Source organism: Cynocephalus volans, chromosome 3 (assembly GCF_027409185.1).
Source record: "Cynocephalus volans isolate mCynVol1 chromosome 3, mCynVol1.pri, whole genome shotgun sequence".
In the NCBI taxonomy this organism is placed as follows: Eukaryota; Metazoa; Chordata; class Mammalia; order Dermoptera; family Cynocephalidae; genus Cynocephalus; species Cynocephalus volans.
This window is the reverse complement of record NC_084462.1, coordinates 50,314,410-50,331,779: the sequence shown is the minus strand read 5'-3', so window position 1 is coordinate 50,331,779 and position 17,370 is coordinate 50,314,410. Positions and strand designations below refer to the sequence as shown.

Here is a 17,370-nt window from a genome sequence, read left to right as displayed (position 1 = left end):
GAAATCTTAGTTGATTCTCTCAGATTCACAACTGTTATCTGTAAGGAAAAATATTTAACTTCATTTAAGAAGATGGTGGGGAACTAACAAGGGAGAGAAAGCATTACTAAGATTAAATTTCAGGATAAAAGTACAGCTCAGGCAGAAATATTAAAATATACTTTAAAGGTTAAGATGATTGGTTCTAGAAGTTAATAATGTGTGGTTACACATGGATGGACCTACTAGCCAGTCAGAAAGATGGGACTGTGCCTTTAATGGTCGTCATTTTAAAATAAGAACTTCTAAAGAATGATCTTTGTTTTCTTTATACACATCTTTTTTGTATGGTTAATGATCATCATTCTAAAATGAGAACTTCTAAAGAATGATCTTTGTTTTCTTTATACACCTCTTTTTTGTATGATAGCTCCACTCCACCCATCACCTCCCCCCAAACTTTAGTACTTCACATAGGAGTACTAAGTAATTCTACATGGTAGCTTTTTCATGGAAAAGTTGAATTAGATATCATTAGCCCTCAAAAAAACAAATATGAACATAAGATGATTTTAGGAAGTAAGCATTATAGTATGTACTGTAATAAAGTCACAACAGTTGAGCTAGAATGCATGGTTAATATCTTAAAGTGATTAAACTAATTGATGTTGTGACATTTACATGATATAACCACTGCAGTTAAATAAAAGCTCTAAAAACTTGTGTTGAATAAAATAAACTTGTGTTGACGAACCTCTTGATCTATGGCTGACAAGATGAAAGAAAAAAAAATTCATAACTCTAGGAGGGGCCCAAAAAGAAGTCGGGGATGGGGGTGGGGTTCAACCACTTGGTTATGCCTAAATTCGTCTGATTGGACCTCTTGTCCTATAATTCTGAGATGATTCTAAGGCCATTATAGAATCCGAGGACACTGGGTTACGTAATTACATCAGATTCTAGTTTTAAATGCCTGTTCCTGGACCATTTTGCTCTTGTTTTCTCTTGAGGCCTTGTTTTTCTTCTCATGCAGCATTTTATTTTTAATCTTTTTTTTTTTTTTTTTTTTTGGTGGATGGCTTTTACAGGGATCTGAACCCTTGACTTTGGTGTTATCAGTACCATGCTCTACTGGCCAGCCCATTTTTTCTTTTTTTTAAAGTCACTGTTGATAGTGTCCTCCCTTGGCTTGGTGACATTATGTTTTTCTGGTTTATCTTTCATCACTTTTGTCTTTTTTGGGGTCCACTTTTCCACATTTTTACATGCAAATATTTCATGAGTCTCAGCCAGTGCATACTTCTCATGTGTGTATTTTGTGCCTTTCGTTTCCAGATATTTTCTTGACATTATTAGCTGCCACCTGTGTTTTGATGACGAACCTGTATTTCTAATCTTGGCTTCCAGGCATCTCTTCTACATGTTTAATTTTTATTTAACATCTACTTATTAGTGTTCCACAATCCACTCAAATTACTTTTGCTTATATGTGGTTTTATTAAAAGAACACAGAATATACCTAGCAGTAGTTATCTCTGGGAAGGAGAGCAAAAAAACTTTTTCTCGTTGACTAATTCCTCCTTTAAACTTTACTTTTTGGGGGCTGGCTGGTTAGCTCAGTTAGTTAGAGCACAGTGTTATAACACCAAGGTCAAGGGTTCAGATCCTGGTAATGGCCAACCACTGAAAAAAGAAGTAATAATAAACTTTACTTTTTTAATCACTGATGAGGATTGCTACTAAAAATCAGGTCTTAAAGGCAAAGAGCTAATTAATGCTAGAGAATAAAAATAGGCTTGTTGGAGAAAGTATTTGCTAGAGAAAGGGTGGCAGTGTTGTCATTCTGAGAACTTCTAGCTAAATGTTAAAAACACCTAATCTGTATGTATCTGCGATGTTGCATGACCTGAGGAACTTCAAGAAATAAACGAATATCCTGGTTCTTATGTAATTAAACTTGGTGGGGCTCTGCTTGTTTTTTGAGTTTCTCAGGTGTGTCAGTGCAGTCAAAGTTGAAACTCAAAAGCATTAGGGAATTTAAAATTCATCAGTAAATACTTTGTCTTTAGTGGAAGCAATTGCTGTCTTACCTTGCCATATTATTTTAACTATGTTTATATATGAATGATGGGAAAGCAGAGTACAATGTAGTTTAGTAGATATTAAGTAATGAATGGCATTGTTAAATTTTAGTGTGTTCTAGGATAAAATGCTTATTTTTAAAGATAGTGCTTTGTTGTCTCATAAACAAAACTAGCAAAGCAGCCCTTTTGATATTTAGTTACTTGAATTGTGTTGAGGTGAAATAATTGTTCCAGTAATGAAAATAGTAAATGGGGGTCAAGAAAAAAGATTCATGCATGGTCTGTTAATTTTGCAGATGTGGGAAGAGTATCCTGATGTTTATGGGGTCAGGAGGTCAAACAGAAGCAGACAAGAACCATCAAGATTTAACATTAAGGAAGAGGTAAGAAAAAAATATTTTACGGGGATACATTTAAACTTCCTATCTTACCTCATCCTTTCTGATTCTGGTATATACTAACAAGACTGAACTTCAGGCAAGGGAGTTAAGTGACTCTAATGTGAGCTTTCTCTCAACAAAGATATAGTAAGGCAACAAGTGAATTTAATTCAATAAAAGAAACTTATCAGAAAGATCATGTAATAGTGAATATTTTAGTAGAGTAATAGAGCATTATACAGAACTGGCCTCAAAAAATTTTTTTTTCTATATAGGTTTTATTCTGCACAGAGGGGAGAGGGGCTCAGTCCTTCTTGGCTGCTGCTTTCCTCATGGTGGCCAGGACGTTGCTCAACTTCTTTTGCTGCTGCTTGGCACAGATGTGTGTCTGCACCTTTTCTTGATAAACCTGAGAGCCCGTTTGTCCTTGGAGACCCTGAGCAGCTCAATGGTGTGGCGCTTGTACGGGGCAAAGCCACATACTTCTTGGATCATGCCCCACATGAACTTTGTATGCTTGGTGAGATGCCATAACAATGGCGGGTGTGCCCGGTTTGCTTATGTTCTTGGTCACCTTGTTGAGGCCCATGGCCACGGTTAGTGCAGAGCCATGGCTGCTGCAGTGGAAGGGCCAATTTTTTTTTTAAGTTAAGTTTCTCGTAGTGAATTTGATTGTAGCAAGAAGATTACTTTTTCAAGCCTCTGGCTTCTAAAGCTCCCCGTGTATTTTGTTAAATGAGTAACTTGTTGGGTAAGCTAATAGAACAATGGAAATCGTTTTGGATTTATTCCTGAGAAGGGAAGGAGGAGGGAGTGCTTAATTTAAGTAATGTGTTTTATCTTATTTCATGTCTTTAAGTTTGGTTTCCTAACTCATTTTTAACGTGAGATGTAAAATCAGTTTTAGACATATGTACTCTCTGATCTAATTGTGAGAGATTGAAATTTGGTGATTTTTAAAATTGGTATTGTGTACTGGGCTTGCTTGTCCGCAGAATCAGACTCTTCACCTTTCTCAATTTGTGTGATATTTTGGGGGACTCTTTTCTCTGTATTAGGTTTGTGGGCTAGATTCTGAAGAGATAGTTTTTTGCCTCAGTGAAATAGCCCCATTCTGCCTTTTTAGGAGAACTTGGCTATTCTTAGCTATATAACATTTTTCTGATGAAAGTTAAGTATTGGTAGCCAAAGGTTAGTGAATTGAGTGTGGGTTTTTAGTAAATGTACTTTAAAAATCTCATACACCCTAGTATCTGCACTATGTGTGTGATGTTTTATTTTGAGTGACCTCTAAGCTGGTTTGTCTTTGCTTTCTTTTTCCATAGTGTTGACCACTAGGTTACTGAGCCATATTTATTATAATCAGTCATAGTTGTATAAATCTTTTCTTCTTTTGTATATTAATCAACACATTCTCAGCAGGCACCAGACTAACAGCAAATAGGAGTAGTTTGCCATTTAATTTTGGGGAAAGAGAACTGTTTAAGTGTCTGTGACTATAAACTTTCCTTGGCCGAGTGCTGTTAATAGAGCACTGTTGGGCCGGCCCCGTGGCGCACTCGGGAGAGTGCAGCGCTTGAGAGCGCAGCAGCGGCGCTCCCGCCGCGGGTTCGGATCCAATATAGGAATGGCCGGTGCACTCACTGGCTGAGCGCGGTGCGGGCGACACCAAGCCAAGGGTTGCGATCCCCTTACTGGTCACAAAAAGACAAAAAAAAAAAAAAAAAATAGAGCACTGTTGGCTCATGATTGAACATGCTCTTTAATGAGTCTGAAATGAAATAAATCAGACTAAATGTGGCATTTTCATTTGTTATTCTGATCTGCAGTATTCAGTATGGTCACCGCTAGTCACATGTGGCTTTAAAATCTATTAATTAAAATTCAGTAAAATTAAAAATTGGATTTCTCAGTCACAGTAGCCACATTTCAAATACTCAGTAGTCACGTGTGGCTGATGGCTATTATATTGGACATGGCAGACACAGACAATTTACAACATTGCAGAAAATTTTACTGGATGTTGCTGTTCTGGATGTCAAGCTGAGATAAATATATCCTGGCTGTAGAGATAACTCAATAATAACAGTGAGAAACTAATTTTCAAAGCAAAAAAGAGTGAACTCCAGCAAACAAGTGATTAGGTTTCTTTCTGTCTAAAAGTTCATACTGAATAATGCTTTACTGAGTAGCATATTGAACCAGGAGATAGTGTTGTCCCAAAGATCTGTGAATTAAAGTCTGTAATCATTTTTCCCCTCTCACACACTGAAGGCAAGTAGCGGGTCTGAGAGTGGGAGCCCAAAAAGAAGAGGCCAGAGGCAGCTGAAAAAACAGTAAGTCTTTTATGGGGGAAATTACTTAATCTAGTAGTTGTGAAACATGTCAGCACTTCTAGGACTGCCTTCATTATGTCTTTAGTATCCCCAGATCTCAGAGTCTGCTTCTGTCTTTCTTACTTGCTTGGGTTACTATCTACCTTGACCAGCTGCATAAACAGCAGCTCTTGAAGCCCACAATTCTCAGTTTAACACATGGAAGCATTCCACATATGCTTGGGCTATTTCTTGGGGCAAATCCCAGCTTCTTCCATCTGGTTAGCCCACTTTTTGTCTTTTTAGAAATGTGCATAAATACTAAACATATAGGAATTTGGCATTCTGGTTAAGCAAGCAACAAATTTAGATTTGCCATTTTTCATTTTCATTTATTCTTTGTGTTGACATGGCAAAGTTAATATTGACTCAGCTCCCATTTTAGTATGAAATTACATATTGTCATTTCCATATAATTTTAATATTAGATAGGCCAGAAAATTTTAATGTGAAATTACTTTTTAACATAGATTTTATGTTCATTATTTTTTTAGTTTAAAAATTTTTGCTAATGGTGAAAAATCATTTTTTTTGGAGAAGTAATTTAAAAATCTTCTTTGGAGTAGGTGTGGATCCCTTTGGCAATATAAATTCTATAAATCCTCTCAGAAAAATATAGATATTCAAAACTTTATGCGCCAGTTCACGGGTTCTCATGTTAAACAATTGTGCGTGTCTTCTATTAAAAGCTCCAGCTACATATTCTGTGTTCTAAAATATTGGTAATCTTTAATAAGTGGCCTAAGGCAAGTAATTTGAGTTTTTAAAACCCATTTCCTCATCTCCAAAATAGAGTACTACTTATTTTACCTACCCAACAGGGTTATTAGAAGCTATGTCAAGATTTTGTGACATTAACTGTAGATTATTAAAGAACTTTGCAGAAAATTCAAGTATTTAACATTGTTCTGCCATAGTATATCCCTGTTTTCATTTGTGTTTTAAATATCTACTGAGACTTCGAGAAATAGTATCTATAAGCAGACCTGCACTTCTTGGCGTCCTAGAAGGCTTTTGTTCTACCCCTGTCCCATGGTCTGCTTGGGAGATTCTTTTCTCTGCTTACTGGTCTAATGGCCTTTAGGGGGTCTTTCCTGAAATGTCCACCTTGACCACACTGTGGGAATTCCATGCATGTACTTATTTCTTTACCATCTGGCTACATTCTGCTGGTCTCTTGACAGGGAGCTAAATGGTGCTGTGTGCTTGCAATCGTCAGCTTCTCATTTTAATGGCCTTACTTGTGTGTGCAGAAGCCAGCATTTTTTTAGCCACTATATAACGCATCAGACTTTGGTGAACGGCTCATATACTTATCAGTCTTAAGAGCTCCCCCAAATTGGCAACCTTCGGAGAACTTCCTGGACTTTTCTTTCTCTGAGTAGAACCTCTTTGTTCCTTGCAGGGTGGGATGTGTCTTCTCTGTAATATTGCTTCCCCACCCCAGGCTCTTCCTTAGAAACTTGCCTTGAGGTACCTTCCCTTCATGCTTTTGTGGTTGGGCACTGGGCTGGCCTTACTTCCTGCTGTGCTCTGGGCAGCTGGTGAGTACTATGGATTTACAGGGAGCTCCTCTCCTGAGGATTCCTGAAAGATTAATTAGAAGGAGGTTCTATAGGTGCTTAGCCTCAAGTTGCAAGGCACAGCACTTCAGGGGCCCTCTGTGATCTGAGTAAGTGTAATAGAACCTAATGTGTGGGCACATGAGTTTCAGAATTGAGAGACTCGTTGAAAGGGAGTGAAAATTTTAAAATACTGGCACAAAGAAATGCTGTTTTGAAACCCTGCAGATTGTATTCACAGATTTTAGAGCTTTTAAAAAGAAGCTATTTTTAAAACTTTAAAAAATAAATCTTAAACTTTAGAAAAGTTGCAAGAATGAAAGTGTAGTGAAAAGAATGCCTTGTGTACTTTACCCAGATTTACCAGTGATTACCATTTTTGCCCCATTTGCTTTATTGTTGTGGGTGCTCTCTTTATATGTATATATATATATTTGTATATACACACACATAATGTTTTTCTAAACCATTTGAAACTAAAATTCATACATCATGGCCTTTTATCCCTAAATACTTATGTATTTTTAAAGAATTAGGATATTTTCTCTCATAAGCACAGTACAGTACAGTTTCAACTTAAATAGATTTTTAACATCACTGCAGTACTTTTGTCTAATTTATATTCCAATTTTATAAATTGATCTGATAATGTCTTCTATAAATCTTTTCCCACCTCCGCTACAGGATGCAGTCTAGGGTTAGGTATCACATTTGGTTGTCAGTTTTCTTTAATCTGGAGCACTTTCATAGCCTTTCTTTGCTTTTATGACATTGATATTTTTGAGAATATTTTTGTAGTGTGTTCTTTTGGGAGTTATAAAAGACTAACTTCCAGACTTATAATGTGTATTAGCATTTTTAAAGCTTAGAAGAAGTTACACAGTATAAGAGGCCTGCACGCTATTTTAAAACATTTTTTGAAATTAGTTGGCAGCACTGAAAATTGAAAGACCATGCATAAGAATTTATTTTTCTAGCTTCTCTTGAGAAAACCTGTCAGTGTTGGGCCATGAGTTCTCCATTTTGCCCTGTTGGCAGTCTTTACCTGGCCCCAGTGGGTATTTGAGATGGTATCTCCTCACTTAAAATCATACGAACCAGCCAACCTTTAAATTTTATTTAACCCACCCATGCGGTTTTGATCATTGAACCCTTTTTTCTCAGTGTAGTTCCTAATGTTATCTGAATTTGGGCAGTGTTGTATAAGATTTCTGCTGACTCGTGGTCCCAATAGTGCTTAAAGACACTGTTTGATGGCTCCAGAACCCTTTCTTCCAACTGAAATTTTAAAATATTTGAGCCATAATCATACAAAGTATTTCTCCTGGGATTGTAGTTATCTATTCCTTTCCTTTGTTTTGAATTGGGAATCTGTCACAAACCTGTGACATAGTAGTAGGGGATCTCTGTTTGTCCACCTTTCCCTGCTTTATTGGAATTGTTCATGAAAGGCATCCTCTCTTGGGGAAGGCTAAAATTGAACAAACTAAAGCAGCTACCCTTCTTTTCCTTATCTACCTTCTAAAATGGAGGAGAGAGGAACTCTTTTCTTTAAGGCTCTTAGAGACAGTTAATAAAAAGTTCAGGCATATTATATTTAAAAGTGGCTTTTTTTATTCCCTGCTTTACATTTGCTTAGATTTGGTTTGTCTCAGGATTTGTGTTCTGCTACCACCTTTTTCCAATAAAGGAAGAAAACTATACCCAGTTAACTTGCATTCTGACTTTTTAATTTCTGTTTACATTGCCTTGGGACCTCACTGGCTAAATATTGGTATTTTTCTTCCCAATTCCCAAGATTTTGGCAAAAATTCCATTGATGCTCTTTTAGGGAATCTAGGGAATTCCATCGATGCCCTCTTAAATCTGAATGTGGCAATTCAAATCTCTTTTGATGAGGGATACATTTTTTACTCACAGTCTTATGTTTTAGACTTGTCTTCATTGTAGCCCTACTTAAAATATATGGCTTAGTGGGTGAGTCATCATTGGCTTAATTTTATAAGAAGGAGTGGACAGTAGGAGTGAACAATAGTTTTACTTGTCGGAGAGCCTCATACATTTATAGGTTTGGGAAGTAATCCTTTTGTAACTGATTAGTCACTCTTTTTACCTCATGCTTTCTACAGAGTGACTTAGTATTGCTGATCCTATCTTACTTTCTTTTTTGTTGTTCTTGAAAATTAAAACTTAAAATAATCCAACCAATTTTAAATACATGTGTCTACACACTCAGGCCTTTTGGACCTCCAGTTGTTTAAATCCTTCCAGAATGTGTAAATTTGGCTTTAGTTTTTCCTGATTCTGTGGTCCTCAGCTGGGTTATGATTGAGACTGTCAGGGGTGGGGGTTTTCTTTGTGGCCAGCTGTGGCACCATGGCTCTAATGTCTGGAATCCTGCTCACAGCACCAATTGCAGAGCTACTTATCCTGTTCGTGACACCAGTTGTAAAGCTAGGTGACCACACCAGTTGTCGGGCTCTTTTACCTGCGGGTAATCCTGTGCTGACTAGGCCGATCGTTGAGCTAGGGCTGGGTCTGGAGCTGCTAGGGCTGGGTCTGGAGCTCCCAGACCCCTCAAGCCCATTCACAGACTGGGTCACAAACCCTTCATATGCCAGGCTGGGTCACCAGACCCCTTTGCGCAGGTCTAGAGCTAGGTAACTGGCCAAAAGGTCCCTGGAGCCATAGGTTGGAAAGCATGGCTGCACCGGACGGCCAAGACAGACGCCTGCCCACCTGCTTCACTAAAAGTACTCTCTACTCTCCGCCCCCCCCCCCCCAAGAATAGCAACAAAACTAAAAAAGATATATTGGCGTGCATGTGCACTACCCCCCCCCACCACACAATTTGCTTACAAAGAATGCTGAACCACACCAAACTGGACCTGAGGCGAGAGCCCTGACCAAACTGTTCCATTTTCCTAACACCAACCAACCTGTTCTCACTGGACTTTAGTTTCTTTCTCTGGCAGGAGGGCTTTGGACCAGTTGATTTGTTAAGCTTTTTTGCATTCTCATCTGGGGAGATTCTAAGTCCTTCTGGTTGTCCATAAGTCCATAAATCTGTAATTTAACTGGAAAATTCCACTCTCAACATCCATTTTCTCAGTGTTTGCTGCCATTTTAGTCTCCTGTACTTGGTGAAGTGGGCCTTATTGGCAGCCCTGTTTAAGATTCTCAATTCCTGAAGGAGATATATAAATTAAAACTAATGCTTGACTGTGGATCTTTCTAGCTGATCTACTCTCCCTTGGGTCTTAATCGTTCATGTTCTTTCAGGCTTGTTTCTTATGAAACCACTTCTCTCCAGTTTGACTGTGAGTGCCTTCTGAGGGGTAAACTGTTCTGGACTTGGTCCAAGGGAGACTGCAGACTCAGCCAGTCTCTCAGTTGCTGGAGTCGTCTTCCTTTCTTCCTTTTTTGGTGATCACCTTCTATTCCTTGAATTCTCTAGCAAATATTTATTGTACTAGGCTCTAGGGAAGCAGAATAAGACACCCAGAATGTGGTTAGATATCAGAAGGTCTTCATTAGTATTAGGCAGTACTAACAGGCGTTACTGTTTCACCAGTCTGCTTCCAGAAGCATTGTACCAGTGTCTGATAGATTGATATGGGTCATTCCTTAGTTAATTTCTTTATTTAACAAAGTAACATCTTAATTTGCCTTCCTTTGTACTTAAACTTTGGTACAAAGATGAACATGAAAGTGCTTAGCATGCAAGGAGTCACCTACTGCTAGGGAAAGGGATATGAAAACAACATATAGTGCCAATAGAACTTAAGTAATATATGTAAAAGTGCTCCACTGCCTTTTTGTGGAAGGTTTGAATTTTTTTTTCCTCGAAGGGCGCCACCAATTCAGGTATAGGGTGACTCCTACAGTTTTTATAAAGGTTCTCAGGAATCTGTACGTCAGCCACCTTCTTGCAATAGGCTTTGACTATTACTTTGACCTATGATTCCATGAAGAATATTAATTCAACTCTGCAATCCTGTAATAGTGGTCTTTTGCATGACCTCCTTCCCTATAAAGGGGGGACCCAGAGGCACAGTGGTCATTGTTTTTACAGAGGAACTCCAGACACTTGCCTGTTAGTTTTTTCTAGGTATTTCATGCACAGTAGCTATTACATGTCCCTTCCTTCCTCCCTACAGGTGAGGAATGAGCTGTGTCTCTTTGATATCTTATTCGGTCTGTAAGGCAACTAAAACTGTTCAGAATAGTAGGATACCCGTAGGTTATGGCTCTTTAAAACCTTCTAAGATCTGACGGAGCAAAGCAGCACCTACCTTATCTAATAATTATTAAAAACATCATCTTTAGCTGAACAGATTATTTACTTAGATGGTAGGTTTATCATTGAAAAATAATTTTAGGGACTGATTCCTTAAATATATTCTAAAGACTTAAAATATCAAATATAGTGATTCTCAAATAAGTTTATTCCCAGTATCAGTATCATCTCTGAATTTGTTAAAATTCAGATTTTTAGGGCTCACCCGAGACCTACTGAATCAGAAACTCTTGTGCTCAGAAATCTTTTTAACAAGCCCTTTAAATGGTGCTGATACATGCTAAAATTTGGCAACAACTGATCTAGTATATGTAATGGTTTTAATCTTGTCAATGGTAGTAGTAAATAAACATAGAATCTGAGAAATTTAACAGCATTTTTTTCCCCAGAACAAATGGTTTAAAAAATACACTTGTTTCCATTTTTATTTATTTTGTTACCAGAGACTAAATTGGAATATATATTATTATACAGTCCAGGAAGGATCACAACCAAAATTTAAATGGAGATAAAATAAATCTCTTTTAGTCTAATACCTAAAATATGCATGTTCTGCCTCTTGGATAATCAGATCGAAATTGATTTTGTCACATTGTTTAGCTTGAAGAATGCTTGTAGAAAAAAATTATTTTGTTTTGCTTTTGATTGCAGAGAAAAATGGAAACAGGAGCCCTCAGAAGATGAACGTGAACAAGGCACCAGTGCAGAGAGTGAACCAGAGCAAAAAAAAGTGAAAGCCAGAAGACCTGTCCCCAGAAGGTGCACTGTTTGCTAAAGATCTTTGCTTCTGGATGAGCTTAATTTGCGTTATATTGGGAAAGATGATTTCATGCTGGAATGAGAGCCTTAATCAGATACTATACTTTGTGATTATGGTTTTTGGATGTGTGAGGTTTACTTTGTGCCAGCCTACATCATCAGGAAGTGTTTAGATGACTGGCTGCTTATATCAGATGTGGGTGTTTGCATGGATATAGCTTTGACAGTGAATCTTAGTATTTATTTCATGGCAGACTAGTTATATATGACAGGGTGAACTTGTCTATTGCTTTTAAGAAAAACTACCTGTGTGTTTGGCCAGGGTACAAGTTCTTTTTGGGAGAAGTGATTCTTAAGTTTAAAACATTGTAGCATACTCACCTATTTATTACCTTGTTCGTATTTATATAACATTGAACAGAGAATCTGATTGTGTAGAGAAGGAAGTAGGCTGAGATGGCAGCAAATCTTGATAATTTTTAAATAAGACAGGTGGCAACCTCTGAGGTACTGATGTCAGAAAAAGAAGGGCAGGAGGCAGGCAAGACCCAGGAAAATTGACCTCGTAGTATTGCTTAGGATGGTGTCTGCAAACTATGGCCTTTGGGCAAATCCCACCTACCTCCTATTTTTGTATGGATTGAGAGCTAAGAATAGCTTTTATAGATGAACATTAATAATTTATAGTTTGATGGTAGAGAGCACTAAAATTGAATCCCAATTAAGTGAAATGTTATCACCTCAAAAACAATTTTATTCTTCCCATTAGTCATGAAAAAATGTACTCAATGATTATTTTTTAAAAAATTTTGTCAATGAAAAATTTGTGAAAATTTATTTCTTCTTTACCAGGAAAGCCTAGAATATTTGCTATCTGACCATTTTGCTGATCCCTGGCCTAGGACATTGTACCTGCCCCCATCTCCCCCCACCAAGCAGGGATATTTATTAACTGAGCTTTGTCTTCTTTTGTCTGGGCTTAAGCTCTCAAGACTGAAATGTCACTCCAGTTCTGTCTTCTAGATTTTTACCCATTATTTATTGAACCTTTGATATCTGTCTAATGTTGGTTATGGTAGATACAAGAGAAGAAGATAAATATGATTATGAGTTTCCATCTCCCTCCTCCTACTTCTTTCGCCTTTTTATCATTGATGGACTATTTGGGGATTTCCTTATGTGAACATTTAGACTGTGGCTCTCAGTATGGGCTGTGCATGGGAATCACCAGAGGGCTATCTCCTTAGCTTTTTCTAGTAGGTCTGTGGCAGGGCACAAGCTCTTAGGTAGTCTTCCAGTTATTTTATGCATATATAAGAAAGATATATGTGTAGTTATTTCTTATCCTTTACTCCCTTTACACGAATGGTAGCATTGTATGCATCTTGTTCTGCGTGTTTTTTCCCTTATTTTGGAAATTTTCCATATCAGTACCCAGAAAACTCCCCTTTTCTTTTTTTTATGACTGAGTAGTACTCTATTTAGTTCCCAGTTGATGAACAAAGTTTTCATAATCTTTTGTTTTTGCAAATAATGCTACAGTGAATACCTTATGCCTGTGTAGGTGTGTGTCTATTGGATCAATTCCTAAAAGTACAATTGTCATATTTTTAAGTTCGACACTTATTTACGAATTGCCTGCCAAGAGATACCATCAACAACATGCTGCATATGTATTCTTACGTCAGATGATCCTGATGAACAGTTGGGAATGATTTATTTTCTCTCCCGTAAATGATTTAGGATTATCAACATTAGAATCACCTTCATGTTGAAAGCAGATTTGTAGTGAACTCAGGGAGTGGGACCCAGGAATATGCATTTTTAACATTCCCTAAGTGAATTCTATATGTTTGCCACTGCTCTGGGGAATACTGTTATATAGATTTGAAGAATACACAAATGATAAAGTAAAAACTGTGCCATTTTTTCTCTTCTCATTTTAGAACAGTGCCCAAACCTCGTGTTAAAAAGCAACCTAAGACTCAGCGTGGGAAGAGAAAAAAGCAAGATTCTTCTGATGATGACGATGAAGATGATGAAGCTCCCAAAAGACAGACTCGTCGAAGAGCAGCTAAAAATGTTAGGTAAATTGTGCCCCAAGAAGTTTCTCATTGGTGTGTGGGTGATAGTGTAGTTGGTTAGAACTTGGTTCTGATAAATCCAGGATTATACATTTGATAGGTTAAAAAAAAAAAAAAAATGACCTATGTCCTAAAGTTGCTTTAGGAAATCTTGTCAGCCTTCTTGCAAAAAGAGTGGTGTTGATTCAAATGGAATATGGAAAGAGTTACCAGTAGTTCAAGACTTCATTCCCATAAAGAGAACTGCTTCGAGTTCATGTACTGCTAGTAGTTGCATTATCTTCATAACTATCTTTTTCAGGAAAGATGTTTGGGTTATATTCTCACTTCTAAATTGCTCTTTGAATCATGCACATTTTTCTGAGGTTCAATTTATGTATTGATGTTTGGATATAGTAATTTTATCAAGCTTACTAATAAAATATGAAGTATTAATTGAAGGTGAAATAAAGGAATAGATATATGCAAACATTAATATTTTACTTTATAGAAATCAAAGCACATTTAATTTTTTTTTTTTCTTTTTTTTTTTTTTTAAGAGGATATACAGGTTTCTTTTGGCCTACTTAGAAATGGTGAAACCGAGTCCTGGAGATATTAATAACTTTTCCAGTGTATCCAATTAATGATTCCAAAGCTAGGATTAAGCTTTGAGTATGCTAGTGTATAGCTTAACCCCTTTTCTTACTACAACTGTACTGCATCCAGGATTGTGTTTTACTTTTTTGTGACTCCAAAACCATTTGTTGTTAATATATGATGGGAGGTTACATTTTAATATTTTATTACCAGCAAGTATGTTTGATTTTGTTCTTAACAGTTTGGGAATAAATTTCATATTCTGGTTATTAGGAGACAAAGTAACGGGTTGAAACATTTAATATTAGAAATACTGCTTCTCTTTTGCCTGATGAAATAGTAGCAATTTTTTTTTCTCTCATGTATTTTTTTTTCTTTGTGGTAGTTTTCTTGTTTACACAGTAATGATCTGATACTATAAAATGAAAAACTAGGAGTATCCTTGTAGTTTTTTATATTTTGCTTATACAAATTAATGTAAATATAGTGTTTTTATTTTAAAATATGAGTTAGCCTTCCTGCAGTTATCTGTGAGTATGGGTTGATACTTTAAGTCAGAAAAAAAATAGGCTTTGAGCCCATTGAACGGCAAAACTGTAAAATAGAATATTGGAACCAAAAGGGTATGTATGGTTCCTTATTCTAGTGATGTTATGTATGGTGATGTTTAATTCTGAAAAGACAGTTTCTCATTTATTAAGCATTATTCTCATGCAGTTATAAAGAAGATGATGACTTTGAGACTGACTCAGATGATCTCATTGAAATGACTGGAGAAGGAATTGATGAACAGCAGGATAATAGTGAAACTATTGAAAAGGTCTTAGATTCAAGACTGGGAAAGAAAGGAGGTATGTGTCTTTGGGAAGCAAATTACTTTTTATAATTGCTCAATAATGCCCGGATTTTATTTTTTAACTCTGATGTGATGAATTTCAGTGCACATCTATATTTGTTGCAAAATATGAAAGTCTTTCTGACCCAATCTTCATGTTTCAGAGCTGAGGACAAAGGTCCAATGTCTTTGAGATTTTTAATTCAGCTGGTAAAAGTAAATGTTCATGTTTCATAAAGCAGTTATGTAGCAGAGATACTTGCTCATTAACATTAAGCAAATCTATCTTTAGTTAGTTGTGTCTGAATCTCCTTGTGAAAATAACAAACTGGTTAAATACATATTTGGATAATATGAAGATTTTTTTTATATTCAATTGAGATATCTCATAACTTAGTGGCTTTAAAGTAACTTTTCCATAAAGGAAATATCAGAGTAATTCCTAATGCATTTTCCTTTGTCTTTTTTTTTCATTCTGGCTTCTCTTGAGGATAGGAAAATTAACAGAGAACTTTGGGTGGGTGGATAAGTTGGAGGGAGGATATTTTGATTTTCTATTCTTATTCTTGGAGAGATGGATTTTTTTCTGAGTTAGTAGGGACTAAAACAAAAGGATGTTGCTGCTCTATTTTTATTGTTTGAACAAAGGATTTTTTTTGATTTCACCTGCAATTTTGGAATATGCTTTAAAATATAAAAATTGGGTTTGCATTTTGAAAATATTTGAAATTATTGATTGAGTCCATCTTGTGGTGGTTGTGCATTTCTCCTTATTTCAAGTCAAAGTATTTTGGTGTTTCATTCAAAAAGAGGCTCTTAAGACAATTGCTTACTTGGAAAGCTTTGCAGTGTTTGGTTTACTATACTTTTTTTTAAAGTGTAATTGAATCCTTTTGCAGCCACCGGAGCTTCCACTACTGTATATGCAATTGAAGTTAATGGAGACCCTGGTGGTGACTTTGATGCTGAAAAGGATGAAGGCGAAATCCAATATCTCATCAAATGGAAGGGTTGGTCTTATATCCACAGCACATGGGAGAGTGAAGAATCCTTACAGCTACAGAAAGTGAAGGGCCTAAAGAAACTAGAGAACTTCAAGAAGAAAGAGGATGAAATCAAACAATGGTATATTTTCCATCATGGATTAAAGAAATATATTTGCAGCCTGAGGGAAAGGGGAGGTTTTTAAATAATGCATGAAGAACACAGCTATATAGGATCTCACATTTTGCCCTGATCATCTAAACATGGAGACATCTACAATTTTATTTTATAAAATTTATTTTATAAAATTGTTATCTGAAGACACTGTATGTTTTTGTATATGGCTACCAGGATTTCAGAGTTAATAGTAACTAACTCATTGAGCATTGTTCACACATTATCTCTTTAATCTTCACAATAAATGTATGAGATTCATACTGTTGTTAGCCCTGTTTTGTAGATGGGAAGAGTGAGGCACAGAGCAACTTTCCACAGGGACCAGGATTTGTATTCTGGGAGACTGAGGTCAGAGTTTGCTTAAGCTCCTTGTTGTTTCCCTGTGGTTAGGCTGGGGTGGCTTAGATGTGAAGAGTTAATATTTTAGAGCTCTCTAGGTTGATACACTTAAAACTTATCTTGATTTTACAGAATTTACAGAAATGACGTGAAGGAAACAATTAGATAAGTTCTAAAACTTATGTGTGTCACAACAATGTGATAGTCCATTATGTTTTTAGTTTACTTACAGCTTTGAATGTGTTCAGTTGCACATGAGAAATGTGTTCTATAGCACACACAAATCTAAACTGAGTAATAAGAGGTATCTGATTCAACCTGAAGACATATCTGTCAGTGTAATGTGATCAGGTTATTTTTGTGTCAGGAATATGGATTCTATTCTAATTCTATTCTAATTCTATTCTAATTCAGGTTTTACTGCTACGCAAAATGTACCACTTCAGTAAATTATACATTTTTCCTTTGACTCAAAAACAAAAATATGTATCTTTAAGATAAGGAGATCGGTAGCAAAGCAATTAGAAATTTGAAATCCTCTGAAATACAATAATATCTAATTTCAAGTTACTTGTATTGTCCTTTTAAAGATTTTTGGTACTAAGAATAACTAGTTTTCCAGAATAGCTGTATTTAATTAATCCTAAAACCCACGCATATATGAGAAAAAGTTTGTTTTCTTTTAAATCTGGAAGACAGTTTTATTATCCTCATCTGTTTGATATATGAATTTATCACATGAATATCACATGATATAGTTATTTTTAGATCTCTTTATAGCTAGAACACATCAGAGAGTCTAAGGTTTTCAGTGTATTCTAAAAGTGTATTTTTTTGTAAAATCTTTGGCCTAATTACTAGTAAAGATTATTAAAGGGACAGAAGTAAAAAAGTGTTCTTTCCTGTTGACTTTTGCTTTGATATATTATGTAC

The 17,370-nt window shown here is 36.2% G+C and overlaps 1 protein-coding gene across 1 annotated transcript in view; it reads left to right on the top strand.

Annotated features, from left to right (window-relative positions):
• The window catches only part of CHD2 (chromodomain helicase DNA binding protein 2), a 121,765-nt gene that overhangs the window by 21,033 nt on the left and 83,362 nt on the right, over positions 1-17,370 (top strand). Inside the window, exons 4-9 of the mRNA XM_063089056.1 lie at positions 2,360-2,446; positions 4,718-4,779; positions 11,332-11,439; positions 13,386-13,526; positions 14,820-14,953; positions 15,837-16,062. Coding sequence (XP_062945126.1) covers positions 2,360-2,446; positions 4,718-4,779; positions 11,332-11,439; positions 13,386-13,526; positions 14,820-14,953; positions 15,837-16,062 — 758 coding nt within the window. The remainder of the gene's footprint in view (positions 1-2,359; positions 2,447-4,717; positions 4,780-11,331; positions 11,440-13,385; positions 13,527-14,819; positions 14,954-15,836; positions 16,063-17,370) is intronic.